The 19,623-nt window shown below is 41.5% G+C and overlaps 1 protein-coding gene across 6 annotated transcripts in view; it reads right to left on the reverse strand.

The window, feature by feature from the left end:
• Positions 1–1,281: 1,281 nt before the first annotated feature.
• Positions 1,282–19,623, reverse strand: part of ptpra (protein tyrosine phosphatase receptor type A) — a 323,613-nt gene continuing 305,271 nt past the window's right edge. For all 6 annotated transcript variants that reach the window (XM_048534484.2, XM_048534448.2, XM_048534458.2 and 3 more), the window contains 5 exons: positions 17,391–17,525; positions 16,844–16,969; positions 10,453–10,604; positions 9,326–9,461; positions 1,282–3,235 (listed from right to left, as the gene is read on the reverse strand). In XM_048534484.2, the coding sequence (XP_048390441.1) occupies positions 3,161–3,235; positions 9,326–9,461; positions 10,453–10,604; positions 16,844–16,969; positions 17,391–17,525 (624 nt within the window). In that variant the 3' untranslated portion in view covers positions 1,282–3,160. The remainder of the gene's footprint in view (positions 3,236–9,325; positions 9,462–10,452; positions 10,605–16,843; positions 16,970–17,390; positions 17,526–19,623) is intronic.

Here is a 19,623-nt window from a genome sequence, read left to right on the forward strand (position 1 = left end):
ATTTAAAGGATGATGCAATTGTGTTATGTAAAAAGATTTGTGTTCAGCCAATCCTGGGAGGAATATTACAACAGTTGAACCAGTTGTTTGTTCAATTATTAAGAGCCGGCTTCATTATACACCTGGCTAAAAGTGAAATTGTGAAAGCAGAAGTGGCTTCTTTGAGCCACACTGTGGGTCAAAGCTAAATAACCCAAGAACAGCAAAAGTAAGAGCACTGTGATATCACAGACTGTGTCTTTCAGATGAGGCATTTAACCAGGGCCCATCCAACTACTCAGGTGGATCTAAATGATAGCAGAGCATAAAGGTTTGGACCAATATTTAAACCTCAATTAATATTTCACCATAAGGCTACAAGAAATAGGAACAGGAGTAGCCTGTTTGGCCCCTTGAGCCTGTTCCACCACTCAACAGGATCATGGTTGATCCAATGCTTCAATTTTTCTTAGATTTCTGAGAATCACTACTGTGTAGAAACAGGCACTTCGGCCCAACAAATCCATACCAACTCTCAACAGCATCCCACCCAGACCAATTCCCCAATCTACACATGCCTGAACACTATGGGCAATTTAGGATGGCCAATCCACCTAACCTGCACATCTTTGGACTGTGGAAACTGGAGCACCTGTAGGAAACCCATGCAGACATGGGGAGAACACGCAAACTTCACACAGACAGTTGCCCGAGAGTGAACTTGAACCCGGGTTCTTCGCACTGTGAGATAGCAGCGCTAACCAATGAGCCACCTTGCCACCCTTATATACTCCTTACATCTACTTTTCCACCCCTTCCACAAAATCACAAGAACTGGTTGTTATCACATTGTTATTAGTGGAGCTTACTGTGCATAAATTGGATACTGTATTCTTACATTACAACACTGCAGGTAATGGGGTTTGGTGTAGCTAGGTGTTAGTTGGTTGGCATAGACATGGTGGGCTGAAGAGCCTCTTTCTATGCTGTCTGACTCTATGAATGTGTCAGTAGGTACAAACACTTTCAGCTTACATTGAGACACTTTGTCAAATTATTTATGAAATGACAATTTTAACGTGTCCAAGTGTTTTGTGTTTGATATAAAATGCTTACCTTTAAAAGTATGAACAACATAAAACTTGTAAAGTTGTGGAACAGCAGCATGTGACTCATCAAATCTTAAATCCCATATATTGTGCTTCAGGATGCTCAAACACATTCAGAAAACTGGTCTAGTTTTGCAGTTTCTAACAAGCAGATTAATCAAAACAAAATGGAAATCAAAGCCCAAACAGCATGTTTTTTTAATGAGCACATTTATTCCAATTATAGCTTTAACTTAGCCATTGTCCCAAAATATCAAAGTTTTAAGAGTCAGGGATTCAGTCAATATATATTTACACTAGTGCGGTCAGTGATAGCCGAATTACTGAAGATAGGAAGCTGACATTTAATCCATTCAACATAGAGTAAGTTAGCACAGTCTATCCACTGAATGCACTATGGAGAACTTGGTAAACAAGTATGCCATGATCAAAACTCAAATAACTTAATGGGACTATGCACCATATGTCATACAGGTCACTGTACAAGCCGGTGTAAGCTATGTTATCCAAATATTGACCCAACTTGTCTTCACCTCAATTACCTGGCAATAAGTGCTCCTAAACTACTAAAAGATAAACTTAAAAATAAACTTAAAAAATCCACCAAATTTTCTCCTTATCATAAAAAAATAAATACAGGTTACGAAACTACAGTTATTTGTACATTTTAAGAAAAAATATAATTGTTAGGAGCGAATGATAAATCAAAGACATTTACATTTAAAACTAGCTTTTCAAAAAAAAGATCAACTTTAAACCTTGCTTGAAGATTTTTTTTAAGCCACAACTTGAATAGTTAAAGTTTTGGTCCAAAACTAGATACCTAAACATGACATTTTAATCATTGAATTTAATTGGTCTTTTTTCCTCCCTGTGCAAGCTACTAATATTGAGCTCCACCTTTGCACAAAGGCTATGTTAATAAGGAAAAGTTGGAAAATGAGGCAGTTGTGTCTAAAAGAAAGTGATGGTAAATCCCAGGCAAGTCTTTCACACATTTTAGAAACTTTCCAGATCATTCACTTACTTTCTTAAAAACATACTGAAACAGAAGCTTAACAAGTAGATTTTAAGAATAAACATAACAGATAATTCAATACCCTTCAAGTTGCAGCTTGTATGTACAGTACACAGTAGCTATAGTTAAGGAACGTTCTTTTATATTGTCCTATCAAGACTGTTTTTCCAAACTTATTACTTTGAAGCCCACACATCTTTTAACTTGTACAGAACTTTATAACAAGTTCCATGTATTTTTAATACAGGAGAAAAGAAAATGGTGAGAGATATGTTCTAACCGTACAAGACCAAAGTCTTGTGAAGAACCAGGACACTGTAGATTTTGGCTTATGTGAAAAATAATGCAGGTAGTATTATCCAGTATATTTTAGTTCAGCCTGTGCAGGCCTGCAAAAAAAAAGCTTTTCTTAAAAGCAGTATTTTCTTATTGTATTCCCTTTACAGGTCTGCATTTCTACAAATATAGTCGTATAGATAAGCGTTTCTGAAGGCGCTTTGCCTTTCTACAAATCTCAATAATGGAAAGTACTGCTTCTACTTCAAATCTGATAAATTAAATGGCACATTGAAAATATAAAGTCTACAATTACAAAATTGATAATTGCCTGAGAAAGAGATGGTCCAAGTGAAAGATATCAGATTTAAATGGCACTGATCAATTAATGACAGAATGTTATTTCTAACTTGATTATTTATCAAAGTTGAAATAAAACAGAGCACTGGCGATGACCATTTGATTCAGGGGCAACAATTCATACAGCCACAGATTTTGTGATCATATGACTTAACTTTTATCTTGTTTATCCCTTGAATTCAATGAATACCCTTCCAAGCAGCTACTAAATAAATTTGATCAACATTATTCTGAACATCAGCCTACATTGCTCAATAAAACTGCTGAAATTAGACTAATATCTGCTAAACATCTGCTACATATAAAATTTCTAGACAATAAGAAGCTCATGGTACCAACTTTTCAAATCAATAAGATATGTACACAGGTTTGGGTGTATTAACAAATACAATATTACAAAATATTACGAAAGCATTTTTCACTTGAAGTTGGCATAATCCGAAAATGCATCAATGTATTCTTGCACGACCTTGTAGCAAAATTCATACTGTTCCTGAAGAAAATAAAAATAAGAAGCTCCTGTTACAGTTAAAAGTTATTTTGAATGTAAGATTATTAGGTATTTCATTTTAAAAATGAATCACAAGGAAAATATCCAAATGGAGTAGAGTTGTGCAATGCTAACTCTTATGCTTTATTTACTTAGGTTACAGAATGATGGAGAGGTTCTTTTGTCATGTCCACAAAGTATGAAGATAGTTTATTTTTCTTTAAAACTTTAAAACAACTCTTACATTTGATTTTTAAAATGGTCTCATTACTGGATTTAACACAGATACTTTAAACATAGAATGGGCCATTTAGTTGCTTTTGGAAACTTAAAGCAATTAACAAGACAAAAGTTAACTCAGCATCTTTCTGAGATGGAATGTCACATGTCCTTTTGCATGAACCATGTAATAAATTCTACACAAACGATTTCAATATGTGTACCTAGCCAGTCATGAACAAAGAAAATCATTGAAACTCATTATGGCGGATGTGGTGATAATAGTTGTTTCTTATATAACCTAACAGTTTTGAAGACAGACATCAAAAACAAACATGACCACCCAGGAATTCTGTCACATGACTGAAATTTTTTGCCTTTTTGAAGAGTTTTAATTGTAACAGGTCTGAACTCTCTTCTGAGGCTGCTTTTAATGTCAGAACAGACATCAAGTGTCGGTGGGGAGGCAGGGAGGAGATAGGTCAGTGCATGGACGATGGACAGGTCAAGGGGGTGGGATGAGGTCAGTAGGTAGGAAATGGGCGTGCAGCTTGAGGTGGGAGGAGGGGTTAGGTGAGAGGAAAAACAGGTTAGGGAGGTGGGGACGAGTTGGGCTGGTTTTGGGATGCAGTGGGGGAAGGGGAGATTTTGAAGCTTGTGAAACCCACATTGATACCACTGTATCAATGGATCCCAAGTGGAATATCCCAAGTGGTTGCTGTTCCGGCAACCTTTGGGTGGCATCATTGTGGCACTGCAGGAGGCCCGGGATGGACAGGTCGTCTGAGGAATGGGAGGGGGAGGTGAAATGGCTCACGACAGGGAGGTGCAGCTGTTTATTGCGAACCGAGCTTGGTTTCCTAAATGTAGAGGAGGCCACAACGGGTACAGCGGATGCAGTATACCACATTAGCAGATCAGACAAGGGAGTCTCGGAGAGGGTGGTCCCTCCAGAAAACAGACAAGGGTTGGGAGGGAAAAATGTCTTTGGTGGTGGGATCGGATTGCAGATAGCCGAAGTGTCGGAGGATTATGCGTTGGATCCGGAGGTTGGTGGGGTGCTATGTGAGGACGAGGGGGATTCTCTTTTGGCGGTTATTGTGGGTTCAGGGCATGAGGGGTGATTTGCGGGAAATGCGGGAGACACGGTCGAGGGCATTCTCGACCACTGCTGGGGGGGACGTTGTGGTCCTTGAAAAACGAGGACATCTGAAATGTATGGGAGTGGAATGACTCATCCTGGGAGCAGATGCGGCAGAGGCAAAGGAATTGGAAATAGAGGATGGCATTTTTGCAGGAAGGTGGGTGGGAGGAGGTGTATTCTAGGTAGCTGTGGGAGTCGGTGGGCTTGAAATGGATATCGGTTTCCAGCTGGTTGCCAGAGATGGAAACAGAGAGGTCCAGGTAGGAGAGGGAGGTGTTAGAGATAGTCCAGGTGAACTTAAGGTTGGGGTGGAAGGTATTGGTGAAGCGGATGAACTGTTCGAGCTCCTTGTGAGAGCACAAAGCGGCGCTAATTGTCATCAATGTAACGAAAGAAAAGGTGGGGTTTAGGGCCAGTGTAGGTGCGGAAGAGGGATTGCTCCCTCTAGCCTACGAAGAGGCAGGCATAGCTTGGGTCCATACGGGTGCCCATGGTCACCCCCTTTGCCTGAAGGACAAAGACCAAACTCATCATTCCCGAACCCTACACCGTCCGCTTCTATCTCCTTCCCAAAATCCACAAACTTGCCTGCCCTGATTGACTCATTGACTCTGCCTGCTCCTGCCCTACTGAATTTATCTCCACCTTTCTGGACTCCATTTTCTCCCCCTTGGTCCAGGAACTCCCCACCTATGTCCGTGACACCACCCGGCCCTCCATTTCCTCCACAACTTCCAATTCCCCAGTCCCCAACACCTCATTTTTACCATGGACATCCAGTCCCTATACACCTGCATTCCCCATGCAGATGGTCTAAAGGCCCTCTGCTTCTTCCTGTCCCGCAAGCCCGAACAGTCCCCCTCCATTGACACCCTCATCCGCTTTGCCAAACTCATCCTTACCCTCAACAACCTCTCTTTCAACTCCTCCCACTTTCTACAACGGGGGTGACCATGGGCACCCACATAGGCCCAAGCTATGCCTGCCTTTTCGTAAGTTACATGGAACAATCCTCCTTCCGCACCTACACTGGCCCTAAACCCCACCTCTTCCTCTGTTACATTGACGACTGCATCAGCGCCGCTGCGTGATCCCACGTGGAGCTCAAACTGTTCATCCACTTCACCAACACCTTCCACCCCAACCTTAGGTTCACCTGGACTATCTCGAACACCTCCCTCACCTTCTTGGACCTCTCTGTCTTCATCTCGGGCAACCACTTAGAAACCGATATCCATTTCAAGCCCACCGACTCCCACAGCTACCTAGAATATACCTCTTCCCATCCACTTTCCTACAAAAATGCCATCCTCTATTCCCAATTCCTTCGCCTCCACCACATCTGCTCCCAGGATGAGGCATTCCACTCCCGTACATCTCAATTGTCCTCGTTTTTCAAGGACTGCAACATCCCCCCCCCACCCACACCCACAGTGGTCGAGAACATCCTCGACAGTGGCTCCCACATTCCCCGCAACTCATCCCTCACACCCCATCCCCGCAATAACCACCAAAACAGAAGCCCCCTCGTCCTCACGTATCACCCCACCAACCTCTGGATCCAACGCGTTATCCTCCGACACTTCCGCCATTTGCAATCCGACCTCACCACCAAAGACATTTATCCCTCCACACCCTTGTCTCCTTTCCGGAGGGATCACTCTCTCCATGGCTCCCTTGTCCGTTCCACAATCCCCTCCAACCCCACCACACCCAGCACTTTCCCCTGCAACCGCAGGAAGTGCTACACTTGCCCCCATACCTCCTCCCTCACCCCCATCCCAGGTGCCAAGAAGACTTTACACAGCAAGCAGAGGTTCACTTGCACATCTGCTAATGCGGTCTACTGCATCCGCTGTACCCGTTGTGGCCTCCTCTACATCCGGGAAACCAAGCGGAGGCTTGGAGACCGCTTTGCAGGTCACCTACGCTCGGTTCGCAATAAACAGCTGCACCTCCCAATCGCGAACATTTTTAACACCCCCTCCCATTCCTCAGAAGACATGTCCATCCTGGGCTTCCTGCAGTGCCATAATAATACCCCCGAAAGGTTGCAGGAACAGCAAATTATATTCCACTTGGGAACCCTGCAGCCCAATGGTATCAATGTGGATTTCACAAGCTTCAAAATCTCCCCTCCCCGCATTGCGTCCAAAAACCAGCCCGGCTCATCCCCGCATCCCCTCCACCCACCTCAAGCCGCACCCCCATTTCCTACCTACTAACCTCATCCTGCCCTCTTGACCTGTCCGTCCTCCCTGGACTGACCTCTCTCCTCCCTACCTCCCCACCTACACTCACCCTTACTGGCTCCATCCCCACCTCTTTAACTTGTCTCTCTCCTCCCAATCTATCTTCTCCTCAATCCATCTTCGATCCGCCTCCCCCCTCTCCCCATTTATTGCAGAACCCTCTCCCTCTCCCCATTTCTGATGAAGGGTCTCGGCCCGAAACGTCAGCTTTCCTGATACTAAGATGCTGCTTGGCCGGCTGTGTTCATCCAGCTCAACACCTTGTTATCTAAGTATGGATTGAGAACTGGTTGAACAACAAGGAAGATAGTATCAGAATTCCTAAGTGCTCCTTTGATTGGTGAAGGATTGTAACTAATGTACAATCAAGCGTGGATCTACTTTGATTCCCTAAGTAGGCAGATAATTCGGTTTGGACAAAAAGGAGAAATATATCAAAATTACATAAAGACAGAAGGAGGAGCAAATGATGTAGCACAGTAAAATACCCAAGCATGACATGGACAGAGTTAGAACTGGATAGAATGGCAAGACACAAATAAAAGGTAGAGAAGAGTGACAAAATGTATTTTGGAAGAAGTGTGGACAAACAATCAATGGAAAGGCATTGAAAGGTTTCACGTGAGCTATAAACCAAGGGTTTAAATGCGTAATTCTTTGAAACTTTGAAGGCAGGTAAGATAAAGTAATATTTTGAAAATACTAATATAGGCTAGAGGAATATACAGAAATCAACAGATTTGTACAAAGCCACAGAGCGTCGTGTGCAGTTTCAGGCACCTTACAGATATCATATTATTCACACAGTACTGGCGGAATCCATAATTTTTAGAGGAGTGCTCTTCAGATGACAGATTAAAGGAGAATATTGCTTGTTTGATGTAGAGTTTCAGCTAAACATTAAAGACCCTGTAGCATGACTTGAAGATAAGGCAAGATGTTTTGACAAATTTTGCTTAATACACCCTTTCAACGACAAACAAGATAGCTGCCCCATTCACTTAATAGCAGTCATTGTATTTTAATTGTATATGAATTGCTTTGGGATATTCTGGAAGACACAAGCAAGATTTTGCCGAAACAGTGAAGGTTCCTTTGGGTGGTTTCAGGTTTACTGGTCTAGCCAGTGGCAACTCAGGACTTCTTTTATAACACTGTTTGGAACAGGAGTATAACATCAACTGAAGGTGACAGGTTCTTCCGATCCACCAGTCCACCTATAGGGCTGGAAACTGCAAAATCACAGTGACCCAACAGAGCAATGAGGCATCAAGGAGAATGTGAGACAAGTTCAAAACTATAGTAATCTTGGAAGGCTGAGTATAACGGGCATTGTTCTATTTAAGTGGCCCAAGTCCCCATTGAATAGTCCAGAGCTCTTGTCAAAAACCTTTTGCATCAGATGGATCCTTAAGAAGCTGCCTCCATGCCGCTTGCGGTCTCCCCAGGCAGTAGGAGATTCCTCTATAACTGAAAAAAATGCAAACTATCAAAGCGTCTGGGAAAATTGTATTCAAGTTTATTGTCTTGTCTCCATTTGATGGGCAGCTGAGCCAGTGAAAAACTTTCATAGCAGTCGTGTGAAAAAGTAAAAGTTGCCACAGTCTCAATAGATACAGAGAGAGAGAGAGACGGAGAGAGGGGGGCGGGGGGAGAGAGACAGAGCGAGAGGGGGGCGGGGGGGGGGACAGAGAGAGAGAGAGAGAGAGAGAGAGAGAGAGAGAGAGAGAAATTCAAGGGTCACATTGCCTCAGGCAAAGACAAGGTTGATATGGCCAGGTCTTCATGGTGACATCAGCCATTGCACGGACTGACCCCTTGCTGTTGCATTATTCCACATTGCAAGCCAATCATCCAGCCAAATGAACTGATTACACCCCACAGAATGCAGCTACACTAGGGATGTAGTAATTATCCCCTTTCACTTGAGTCCTGCCACATAGGGATTGCTAAAATTATGTCTTGGAAGTAATCTTTTATCACTCACATTTGAGAAGTTTCTTGCATTAACTTAAATTCTACAATTTAATTGTTCAAAATATTGTTACAGCACAACGCCTGAGGGACAACAGCAATAAAAACCTTCAAAAGTACACTGGACTTGTGTGTGCATTTCAATTTAATTTGACCTCCAGCTAGATATACTAGCCCATTGCAATCAAGTTCAGCTTTGAATTTGCAATAATATTTGGCATATAATGAAGCAGAGATGTATACTCTATGTTGTTCTTTAACTGCTCATTAGCAATTGGTTTCTCGTGATTATGAACATCAAAGCATTCGAAAGGTACTAACAAAACTGGTAGATCTTTTGTCACCAATAAACAGCCACTAATAAAGGGAGATTACACAAGCACAAAAATCTAAGCTGATAATTTCTGCAGTTTAAAACACTTTGGTATTAAAATGTCTTCAATATACTTTCAGTGTTTCAGTCTGAGCCAACCAGCACCGGAAATATCTGTTCATGGCACTCACCAGTGTCTGGACCATGTGGGGCCTCTGTAACCGTAGACTCTTCACCGTCTGAAACACATCCAAGATGCCCTCAGCTTTTACTCTTTCCAAGACAGTACTCAGGGCACAGAATGTACCTGTCCTTCCAGCACCAGCACTGTAAGCACATGTCAGTATGATAAAAGCAGACTTGGAAAGACACAACAGAAATATAAAAATAAGGAAAACAATATATAACTTTAAAACTTTATATTACTGTGCAAGCTCTGGTTTAGTTGTCCCTGCACTCTAATCCTATTGAAGAGAAGCCTACACTCTTGACTTTTCCTGCATCTTCATGCTGAATAAATTAGAAATTAGGTCTTCTTCTATTTGTAACTTCTGGTCTTACTTATGCATTTTGTTTGTCGTCTCCAGTTTTCTTCTCTTACATTTTGTGTACTTTACTCTTTATCCTCTTTCACTTTTCTATCACTTTACCTGATGGGTTGAGTGGCTTCTTTCCGCAATGTATGGATTCCTTGATTCTTTTGTTTCACTCAGGTTAGACTTGGTGAGTGACACAACAATGGCTGTGTGCATGTGAGGCAGTGGTGCAAAGACAATTATACCCTAAGTAGATCTCTTCTCATTCTTTTCTGCAATCACTTGTGCCCATTACCTATTACCTCCTCATGTCTGTCATCGCCAAAAAACCCTTTTGACGTTTGATTTCTTTATGGAACTTGTTCCCTTCACAACTTTAATCTTCTATTCAATAATTTCACTTCCTCACCCTCAGGGCAGAAGCACCTATTCCCACCCTGCATCAGTTTTCCTCCCTTACTAGCTTTCAAAGTAAAAATCCTTATACCCTTAAAAACTCCAAATTAAAATATATTGAATTTGAAAGTGGAAAGAACTCTCTACTTGATCACTTGTGTCTTTCACCCAGTCATCTCAAATATGTCAAAATCAGAATTGGTGTGTTTCAGGCAGAAGCAATAATGTTGCTGCATTATATTAAACAACACAAACTCAAACAGGACAAAATCTTGTGTTTTGGTATTCAGGCACTCACTTAGAATTCTCAGTGTAGTCACAAAGTCTTTTGTTATTTGACTGAAAAATACTGCCTGTACCACACTGTTGTGCCGTTTGTGGCTTACCTGCAATGCACTGTGATTGGGTGGTTTCCTGACTGCTGCTGCTGTTTCTGAACTGCTGCAATCAGGTTGATCATCCCTTTCCCATCAGCAGGAATTCCCACCTCAGGCCAGCCATGAAAATGGAACTGCCTGATCTGTCGAACTTTGTTTTCCTTGAAGAAAAATATAGATTACACTACAAATAAACTATATTTGTATTAAATAGAATCCTCAACAAAAATAATCTCCATTCAGGTCCTTTTGCTGAAATTATAACAGATGAATATCTAAAAATGCAAAAAGCAAAAAAAGAAAAATTTTGGCCATATCAGGAAATGCATCATCTACAGGTCAGAATTTACTTAAGTGTGGCAGACTTTGGCATTTATGCATGTTGGGGTTTTAAAATATTTTGCTCTTAACATTACTTCAACATCAAACTGATAATAGAATGGGAAGGCACTAACACTATCTAAATTGGGACAGACTTTGAACAGATTTAGTAACTCAAAACTGGGCATCCACGAAGTGCTGTGGGCCATCAACAACTGCAAAACTATACATAAATACAATCTGCAGACTCACAGTCTGACATATCCCCCACTCAACCGTTACTACCAAGATACGGGATCAACTTTGGTTCAACGAAGAGTGCAGGAGCAGCATGAGGAAATGGTCTCAACCCCAGTGAAGCTAATAACACAGGATGAATTGTGGCTCAAGCAACATAAGCAGTAAATGATAGACAGGGCAAAGTGATTACACAATTAATGTTGTCTGACAATACTCAGATGTGAATGGTGGTGGAAAATTAAATAACTACTGGAGGAGAAGATTCAATAATAACTCCATCGTCAATGATTGAAAGGCCTGCACAACAGTGCAAAAGATACAGCCAAAGCATTTGTAATAAATTCATGCAGAAGTGCCAAGTGGATGAGTCTCCTCTGGAGGATTCCAGCATCACAGATGCCAGACTTTGATCTATTCAATACACTTCACTTGATTATCAAGAAATGGCTAATGTGCTAGATAATATTCCAGCAATAGTCCTGAGGATCAGAAATTTAGAACATGTTGCACCCAGCCAAACTGTTCCAGAAAAGCTGCAACACTGGCACATAGCTAACAATGTGAAAAACTGTACAGGTATGTCCTCTACATAAAAAGGAGGACAAATCCAACTGAGCCAATTTGTCTATTCTCAGTCAAGCTAATGGAAGAGGTCATTGAAAGTGTTATCCAGTAGCACTTGAACAACACAGGAACAGTGACAGGCCCTTCGACCCACCTAGACTGTTTTGACACACGACATCTTTTCTAAACTAAAATTCTTTTGACTTTTTCTGGTCCATACTCCTTATTCTTGCCTATTTGTGTATTTGCCAAGATGTCTCTTAAACGTTGCTGCTGTGTCTGCTTCTACCATGTCCTCTTGCAGCACATTCCAGGCACTTACCACCCTCTGTGTTTAAAAAAGACATGCATTGCACATCTCCTTTAAATTTCATCCCTTTTACCTTAAATCTATCACCCCTAAAAATTGACATTTCCATCCTGCTTAGCAATAACTTTCTCAGTGACATTCAGTTTGGGTTCCACCATGGTCACTCAGTTCCTGATTTCATTATCGACTTGCTCCAAACATGGAAAATGACTGAATTCCAAAGGTGAGGTGAGAGCGATTGCATTTGACACCAACGCAGCACTTATCGAGTGTGGTATCAAGCAGTCCTAGTAAAACCACAGGCAATGGGAAATTAGAGGCAAGTCACACACTGAAAGGTGGTTATGGTATTATATTAGGCTCTGAGAAACGAAGATATAGTGCTGCCATTAATCCTTCTTTCTCAATATTTTTTAATCAAACTGCTCAGAGATGTTATTACACACCTAGGTCTCCTGGCTCAAAATTAGTGGCATGACCACTGAGCCACATGAGCCCTCTTAAACAGACAACACTGAGGGTTGGAATTGAACTGACATGAGACAAGTTGAAATCAAACCTGCAGCATTTCAACCCCCACATTTCCACCACTACGCCACAGCAGAATTATTTAACCATTACTAGATTGCTGTTTGTGGATTTTTGCCCTATTCAAGTTGACGTCCAAATCTTTGGCCTTTTTTTAAAAAAAAAGATAAACTGTTTTATAACACACACCTCTGGAGCAAGTGTGACTTGTACCCAGGCCACAAGAGCCCAAAATAGCATCTTTATAATTTTACTCAACCTGTTCAGGTATGTTCAGGTATGTTATGACACATGTATGGTGTAGGAAGGACGTGAATTAAGGCCTCCTGATTCGGAGGCAGGGATTCTAACACTCTGTTATGATCTAACCATCAATTTCTTTTGTAGATACTTTTAAACAACCTGCTCAAATGTATTATGACACACCTCTGGAGCAGGTGGAATTTGAACCTGGGCCCTCCTGGTCCAGAAGTAAGAACATTACCATAGCACCACAAGAGCCATTAATCCTCTTTCCTTTCAGAGGTTTTTTTTAAATCAACCTCTTCAGAGATGTTATAAACACCTCTAAAGCAGGTAGGACTTGAACTAGGCCTCCTGGCTCAGAGTTAGGGATATCAACACTGTGCCACAAAAGCCCCCCTACTAATTATCAACCTTTTCAGAGATATTATTATATACCGCCAGAGCGGGCAGGACTTGAACCCAGGTCTCCTGTCTCAAAGGTAGGGACAAGATGCACAAGAAGGGTCCTTAATTCCATTTTTCTATGCTAAGTCTAAGGTCTATATAGTTATCAGTGATACTTATAGGCCAAGAGGCAATTTCTTACAAGATAGCAACCGGTACAATTTACATAGTTAAACATAATTACTTAAGATTAACAAGGAGTCAAAGGATTTGAAGTCATACCTATGCACAAAGGCAGATAGTTGTTGCTGAAGTTGGAGTCAGTTCAGTTCAAGGATATCTTTGCAGGAGTTCCTCAGGGTAGTGGCTCTAGGCCTAACTACAGTCAGCTGCTTCATCAATAACTTACACTCTATCATAAGGGCAGCAGTAGTGGGAGTGTCCGCAAATCATTATGTAATATTCAGCACCATTTGTAGCTCCTTAGATACTGAATCAGTCTCTGTCCATTTATAGACAGACATGGGCAAGATCCAGGCATGGGCTGATGTGTGATAAGTGATGCGTGCACAGAAGTGTTATGCAATTATCATTTCCTACAAGAGAGAATCTAACCATGCCCCTTACACTAAAAGGAATTACCATTGCTGAATCCCCCACTATCAACATCTTGGCAATCACCACTGACTGGAAACTGAACTGCACGAATGTAGCTCGAAGAGCAGGTCACAGGCTGGAATACTACAGTGGATGAATAAAGAAAGGGAGCTGGTTCATCCCACTTTTACTGGCAACTTGACAATTTGTGGTGTCCTGCCTGGAATCACAACTAGGGGAACCTCGCCCAGGAGTCTTGACATAACAGGCTGATAATGAGGATGGGCCTGCCTGAGGTCATAGATAGGCTAGCAGAATGGGCAGACAAGTGGAGGTGGAAATTAATACAACAAAACATGAGGTGATTGATGTATTTTGGCAGGAAGAATAGGGTGCAGCAGGCAATGCAGCTTTAACAGCATATAATTCAATAAAGTACACACAGATACAGTGACGTGGGGGTTTATATGCACATAGATCTTAGAAGATGGCAAGACAAATTAAAAGGGCACATACGATCTTGGAAATGTAACATTACTCTTCAAGAAAAGTAGGAGACAATAAGCAATGGTCAGTTGGCCTAACATCTGTCATTGGGAAACAGACAGAGTTTATTAATAAGCAAACAATAGCTGGACATTCAGAAATTCATAATGCAATCAGGCCGAGTGAATGGAATTGAAACAAAAATCAAAAAATTAGAGGTTTACTGTGGAAGTGTCAAGCAATGTGGATAAAGGAAAATCTGCAGCAGTAGTGTAGGTACCACATCAAAGATCACTGCATAAAATAAGAATTCAGACAGTTGCAAGTTAATATATTAGCTTGGAAAGAGGATTAGTTAGCTAACAGGGAGAACAAAGAATACTAGGTAATTTTCTAGTTGGCAAGCTGTAGAAAGTGGAATGCCAAAGGCACCAATGCTAGAAGCCTCAACTATTAACAATCTGTATCAATTATGTGGACAAAAAGAAAACTGCATGATAGATAAATTTGTTGACAATACAAAGATAAGTAGGAAGGTAAAGTGCGAACTGATTAAGCGAGTGAGCAAAAAAATTGAGAGTTGAAGTTATAGGAAAATATGAACTTATTCATTTTTGCAGAAAGAAAAGAAAAGCAGAATGCTATGCAAGTGGAGACAAATTGCAGAACTCTGTGGTACAGAGAGATCTAGGATTCCTTGTATAGGAATCATTGAATTAGGATATAGGTACAGCAAATGACGAAGATGGAGTGTTGGAGGTTATCACAAGAGGAATTAAGTAGGGAAATGTTGCTACTGTGAAACAAAGCTTCATGAGGTCTTTTTAAAATTAATTCTTTAGGAGATGAGAGTGTCACTGTCTAGGCCAGCTGTTAGGAAGGGTGTTCCAGTATTGAAACATGACAGTGAAGGAACAGTTCCAAGTAAGGATGATATGTAGCATGGAAGGGAAATTGTGGGTTGTGGTGCTTCTATGACTGACCTTGTCCTTCCAGATTATGGAGACTATGGGTTATAAAAATTCTGTTTAAACAGCCTTGGTGAGTTCCCGCATTTGCAACTGCCAGACGGTGTATACTGCTGTGACTAATGTGTTGGTGGAGGAGGGAATGAATGCCAAAGGGAGATTGCCACTCCAGCAAGTTGCTGTGTCTTGGCTGATGTTGAGTTTTGCAAGTATTGTTGGAGCTGTACTGAGCCATGCAAGTAACAATAATTCCATCACACTCCTGACTTGTGCCTTGTAATGTTGGACAGTCTTTGGGAGCTGAATTATCTGGCGCAGAATTCCCAGCCATTGACTCGTTCCTATAGCCACATATTTATTTGGCTAGGAACAGAAACAGAAGTTGCTGGAAAAACTCAGCAGTCTGGTAGCATCTGTGAAGAAAAAAAATCAGAGTTAATGTTTCAGGTCCAGTGGCCTTCCTCAGAACTGATGGTAGCTGGGAAAACATCAGTTTATATACAGAAAACAGGAAGGGGGATGGGGTAGGGAGAAAACGAAAGGATAGAGCCTCAAGAGAGAGAAGAACAGTTGGGCAGCGAAAGGATTTGATAACAAGGGTGAACAGTTGTCAATGGGGACTGTTAATGACTAATAATAGATAGTGTCTAATGGCAGGCTATGTGATAACAAGGCCTGCTATATGGGGTAGGAGGCTAGGCCATGGGAAAGTTTAGGCCCTAAAATTACTGAACTCGCTATTCAGTCTGGAAGGCTGCAGAGTCCACAAGCGGAAAATGAGGTGTTGTTCTTCCAGCTTGCGTTTAGACTGGTTCAGCTTCTGGTCAACGACGATTCCAAGATACTGACAGTGAAGATGGTTATGCCACTGAATTTTGAGGGGGTGGTTTAATTCTCTTTTGTTGGAGATGAGCATTGCCTGGTATTTGTATGACATGAATTCCACTTGCCACTTAACAGAATAAGACTTGATGCTGTCCAGTTCTTGCTGCATATGAAGGTGGAAAGGGGGTAAACAATCAACTGTTGCTCCTCCAGACTCTCATCAAGTTGAGTTCCAGCTATTTCCAAATTAAATGGCAAAACAGGTTTGAGGACCTATTCATATTCCACAGTGAAGCACCAGACATAGTTTTCACTTGCAACAATCTATCAAAATTTATAGCCATTCTTCTTGGATGAAAATGATTTCAGACCAACTCAACAATTCTATGATAAATCTGAACAGAGACAGAGAGCTTTTAAACAGGAGAGAATCTGTACTCTCTACAAAAGTGGGATAAAACTCATCAATCTACGTTAACAACCTTCAGACAAAAAGGACTTTAAACATGTAATTTTACATATTTTCTCAGCATGGGTCTGGAAACAATAGTTTTATTTTCAGAACTGGCACAATTTCTTTTCTTGACCAGGGGAAGGATGGCTGTGGAGGGATCATCAGATATGTTCATCCTTATACTTTTCTCTTTCCAATCTGTTCCAAACACCATATTTGAACCTGTTAGACTGGATTTGTAATAACTTCTGTCCCATTGCCTGGTGGCATGAGTTGCTTTATTTTTAAATGTCCGAAAACTGACAATATAAAACCACACAATATTATGGCTCTCTGATGAAGGGTCTAGGCCCGAAACGTCAGCTTTTGTGCTCCTGAGATGCTGCTTGGCCTGCTGTGTTCATCCAGCCTCACATTTTATTATCTTGGAATTCTCCAGCATCTGCAGTTCCCATTATCTCTAATATTATGGCTTACCCTTGTGTTAGTCACTAGGAGATCACGCACTGTGTAACTTTCACATTCCTCTTCTTTTTTTATTTCAATAGTAATATCACCATAAGAGACAGATCCTTCAGATGGCCAATACTGTGCACATTTCTCCTGTAGAGATATAGAGCGAATCATCAAAACATGAAAGAAAATCAGAAACCATGCATTCCATTTAACCAAACCTCCTGGCTTCTGTGTACAGTTGGAAACTACATATTGAGCCAGAACCAACAATGACTGCAATGGGTTGTTACAACTGTCTGCAAACAATACAGCCTTCTGAATTGGAGAAGCTGAGTTTCTGCTTGCAATCTTGGCTATGTGAAGAAATAAACAGAAAAAATATTTAAAACATGTTCCCAACTGCTAACAGAATGGCCGTAGAGTTAAATCATTTCCTTCAGAAAGCTCCATATTAGAAACATCATCTGATTGGACAAATACTTAAAACTTTTCAGTGTTCTGTCTTGACCTAGGTACGTCTCATCAGAAATGCATCAAAGTATTTGGCAGAAAGATCTACTCAACATACCTGACCTCTTTCTTCCAATTCTGTTAACATAACAATAGAACAAGATTTCCACTCCCAAATCATTCTCCAGAAATCTTCTATTGTATGCTGAAGAGGTCCTTGGCTGGCTATGTAGGAGTCTTTCTGTCGATATCCCTAGGAATAAATATGAAACAACCTTATAGTGGCGTATGTTGGAAATAAAGCATTTCTTTGTATCCAAAGAATTTAATAAATCATAGAAAGGTTACAGCAGAAAAGGAGTTCTTTCAGTTATATCAGTGAGAGTCTGTGGAAAAGCAACTCTGTTGGAATCACTCCTGCAGCCTAGCAACCTTTTCCTTTTCAGGTGATGATCCAATTCCTTTACATAGAACACAGAACATTACAGCTGCAAACTTTAAATAAATTTGGCTCAACAAAACTCTCAGGTAGTACATTTTTGATCTTAAAGAATTCTCCTTATGTAATCTGTCTTGACATTTCATGATTTTGAAAATCTCTATCAAATCTCTAAATATCTCCTGTAGACTTCTGGCCTCGAGGTGAGGCCCAGCACAGAACTGTCTGCTCCGTCAGCTTTTATTTATGTTTTCCTTCTCTTTCTTTGGTTTAGAAAGACTGTAATACTGAAATTTTAACCTTAATTCTTTATTTTTTGAATTGACGCCTAGGTTTTTTCACCTAGACACCTCTGTATCTAAGATGGGCAGCACGGTGTCTCAGTAGTTAACACTGCTGCCTCATAGCGCCAGGGACCCAGGTTCGATTCCAGTCTCGTGCAACTGTCTGCGTGGAGTTTGCACATTGTCCCCGTGTCTGCATGGGTTTTCTCCGGGTGCTCCGGTTTCTTTCAGGGTAAGTGAATTGGCGATGCTAAATTGCCCATAGTGCCCAGGGCTGTTTAGGTTAGGTGGGTTAGACATGGGAAATGTAGGGGTCTGGGTGGGATGCTCTTCAGAGGGGCAGTGTGGGCTTGTTGGGCTGAATGTCCTGTTTCCACACTAGGGATTCTATGATTCAATGGCAACTTTGTAAGTGTTTCAAAGAAGAACAAAGAAAATTACAGCATAGGAACAGGACCTTTGGCCCACCAAGCCTGCACGGACGTGCTGCTCATCACAACTAAAACCCCCTACCCGTCTGGGAACAGTATCCCTCTATTCACATCCTATTCACGCCCTTTAAAAGTCACTATCATATCTGCTTCCACCACCTTCCCCAGCAGCACATTCCAGGCATCCACTACCCTCTGTGTAAAAAACTTGCCTTGTACCGTTTAAACCTTGCCCCTCGTACCTTAAACCTATGCTCCCTAGTATCTGACTCTTCCAACCTGGGAAAAAGCTTCTGATGTTCCAGTCTGTCCATGCCCACCATAATCTTGTTGACCCCTCTGAGGTCACCCCTCAACCTCTCCAGTGAGAGAGCAACCCAAGTTTCTCCAACCTCTCCCCATACCTAATGACTTCCGTACCAGGTAACATCCTGGTAAATCTTTTCTGTACCCTCTCCAAAGCCACCAGATCCTTCTGGTAGTGTGGCAACCAAAATTGAATATGATATTCCAAATGCGCCTAACTAAGGCTCTATAAAGCTGCAACATTACCTGCCAATTTTTAAACTCAATACCCTGGCTGATAAGACAAGTATGCCACATGCCTGGTTGACTACTTTCTCCACCTGCATTGCCACTTTCAGTGAACTGTGTACCTGTACACGCTGATCCCTCTGCCTATCAGTACTCTTAAGAGTTCTGCCATTTACTATATTGTGCTCACGAGTACATGTGGCAATAAAACCTAAATTTTGAAACCATAATTAAATCTTTCAAAGCTCTTTCAGGCAGTACATGCTATACCACAAACACAAACCACAATAAACACTAGAAACAAATACTGAAATTGCTGGAAAAACTCAACAGGTCCGGCAGCAGCTGTGGACAGAAATCATAGTAAATGTTTCGGGTCCAGTGACCCTTTCTCAGAACTGTTCTTTCAATTATTTTTGTAAAATACGTGAGGTCATGGCTGATTAACTTACCTCAACTTCAGCTTTCCACCCAATTCTCTTAGTATTCAGAGACCTATTGATCTCTGCCTTAAATATACTCAAGTGTTCTGGAGTACCAAGAAGACCATGAGACAATGGAACAGAAGTACGCCATCCAGCCCAGTCATTCTGGTCTGCCATTCAATTAGATCATGTCTGATCTGATAATCTTCAACTTCACTTTCCTGCATTTTCCACAAAC

This window comes from Stegostoma tigrinum, chromosome 1 (genome assembly GCF_030684315.1).
Source record: "Stegostoma tigrinum isolate sSteTig4 chromosome 1, sSteTig4.hap1, whole genome shotgun sequence".
Lineage (NCBI taxonomy): Eukaryota > Metazoa > Chordata > Chondrichthyes > Orectolobiformes > Stegostomatidae > Stegostoma > Stegostoma tigrinum.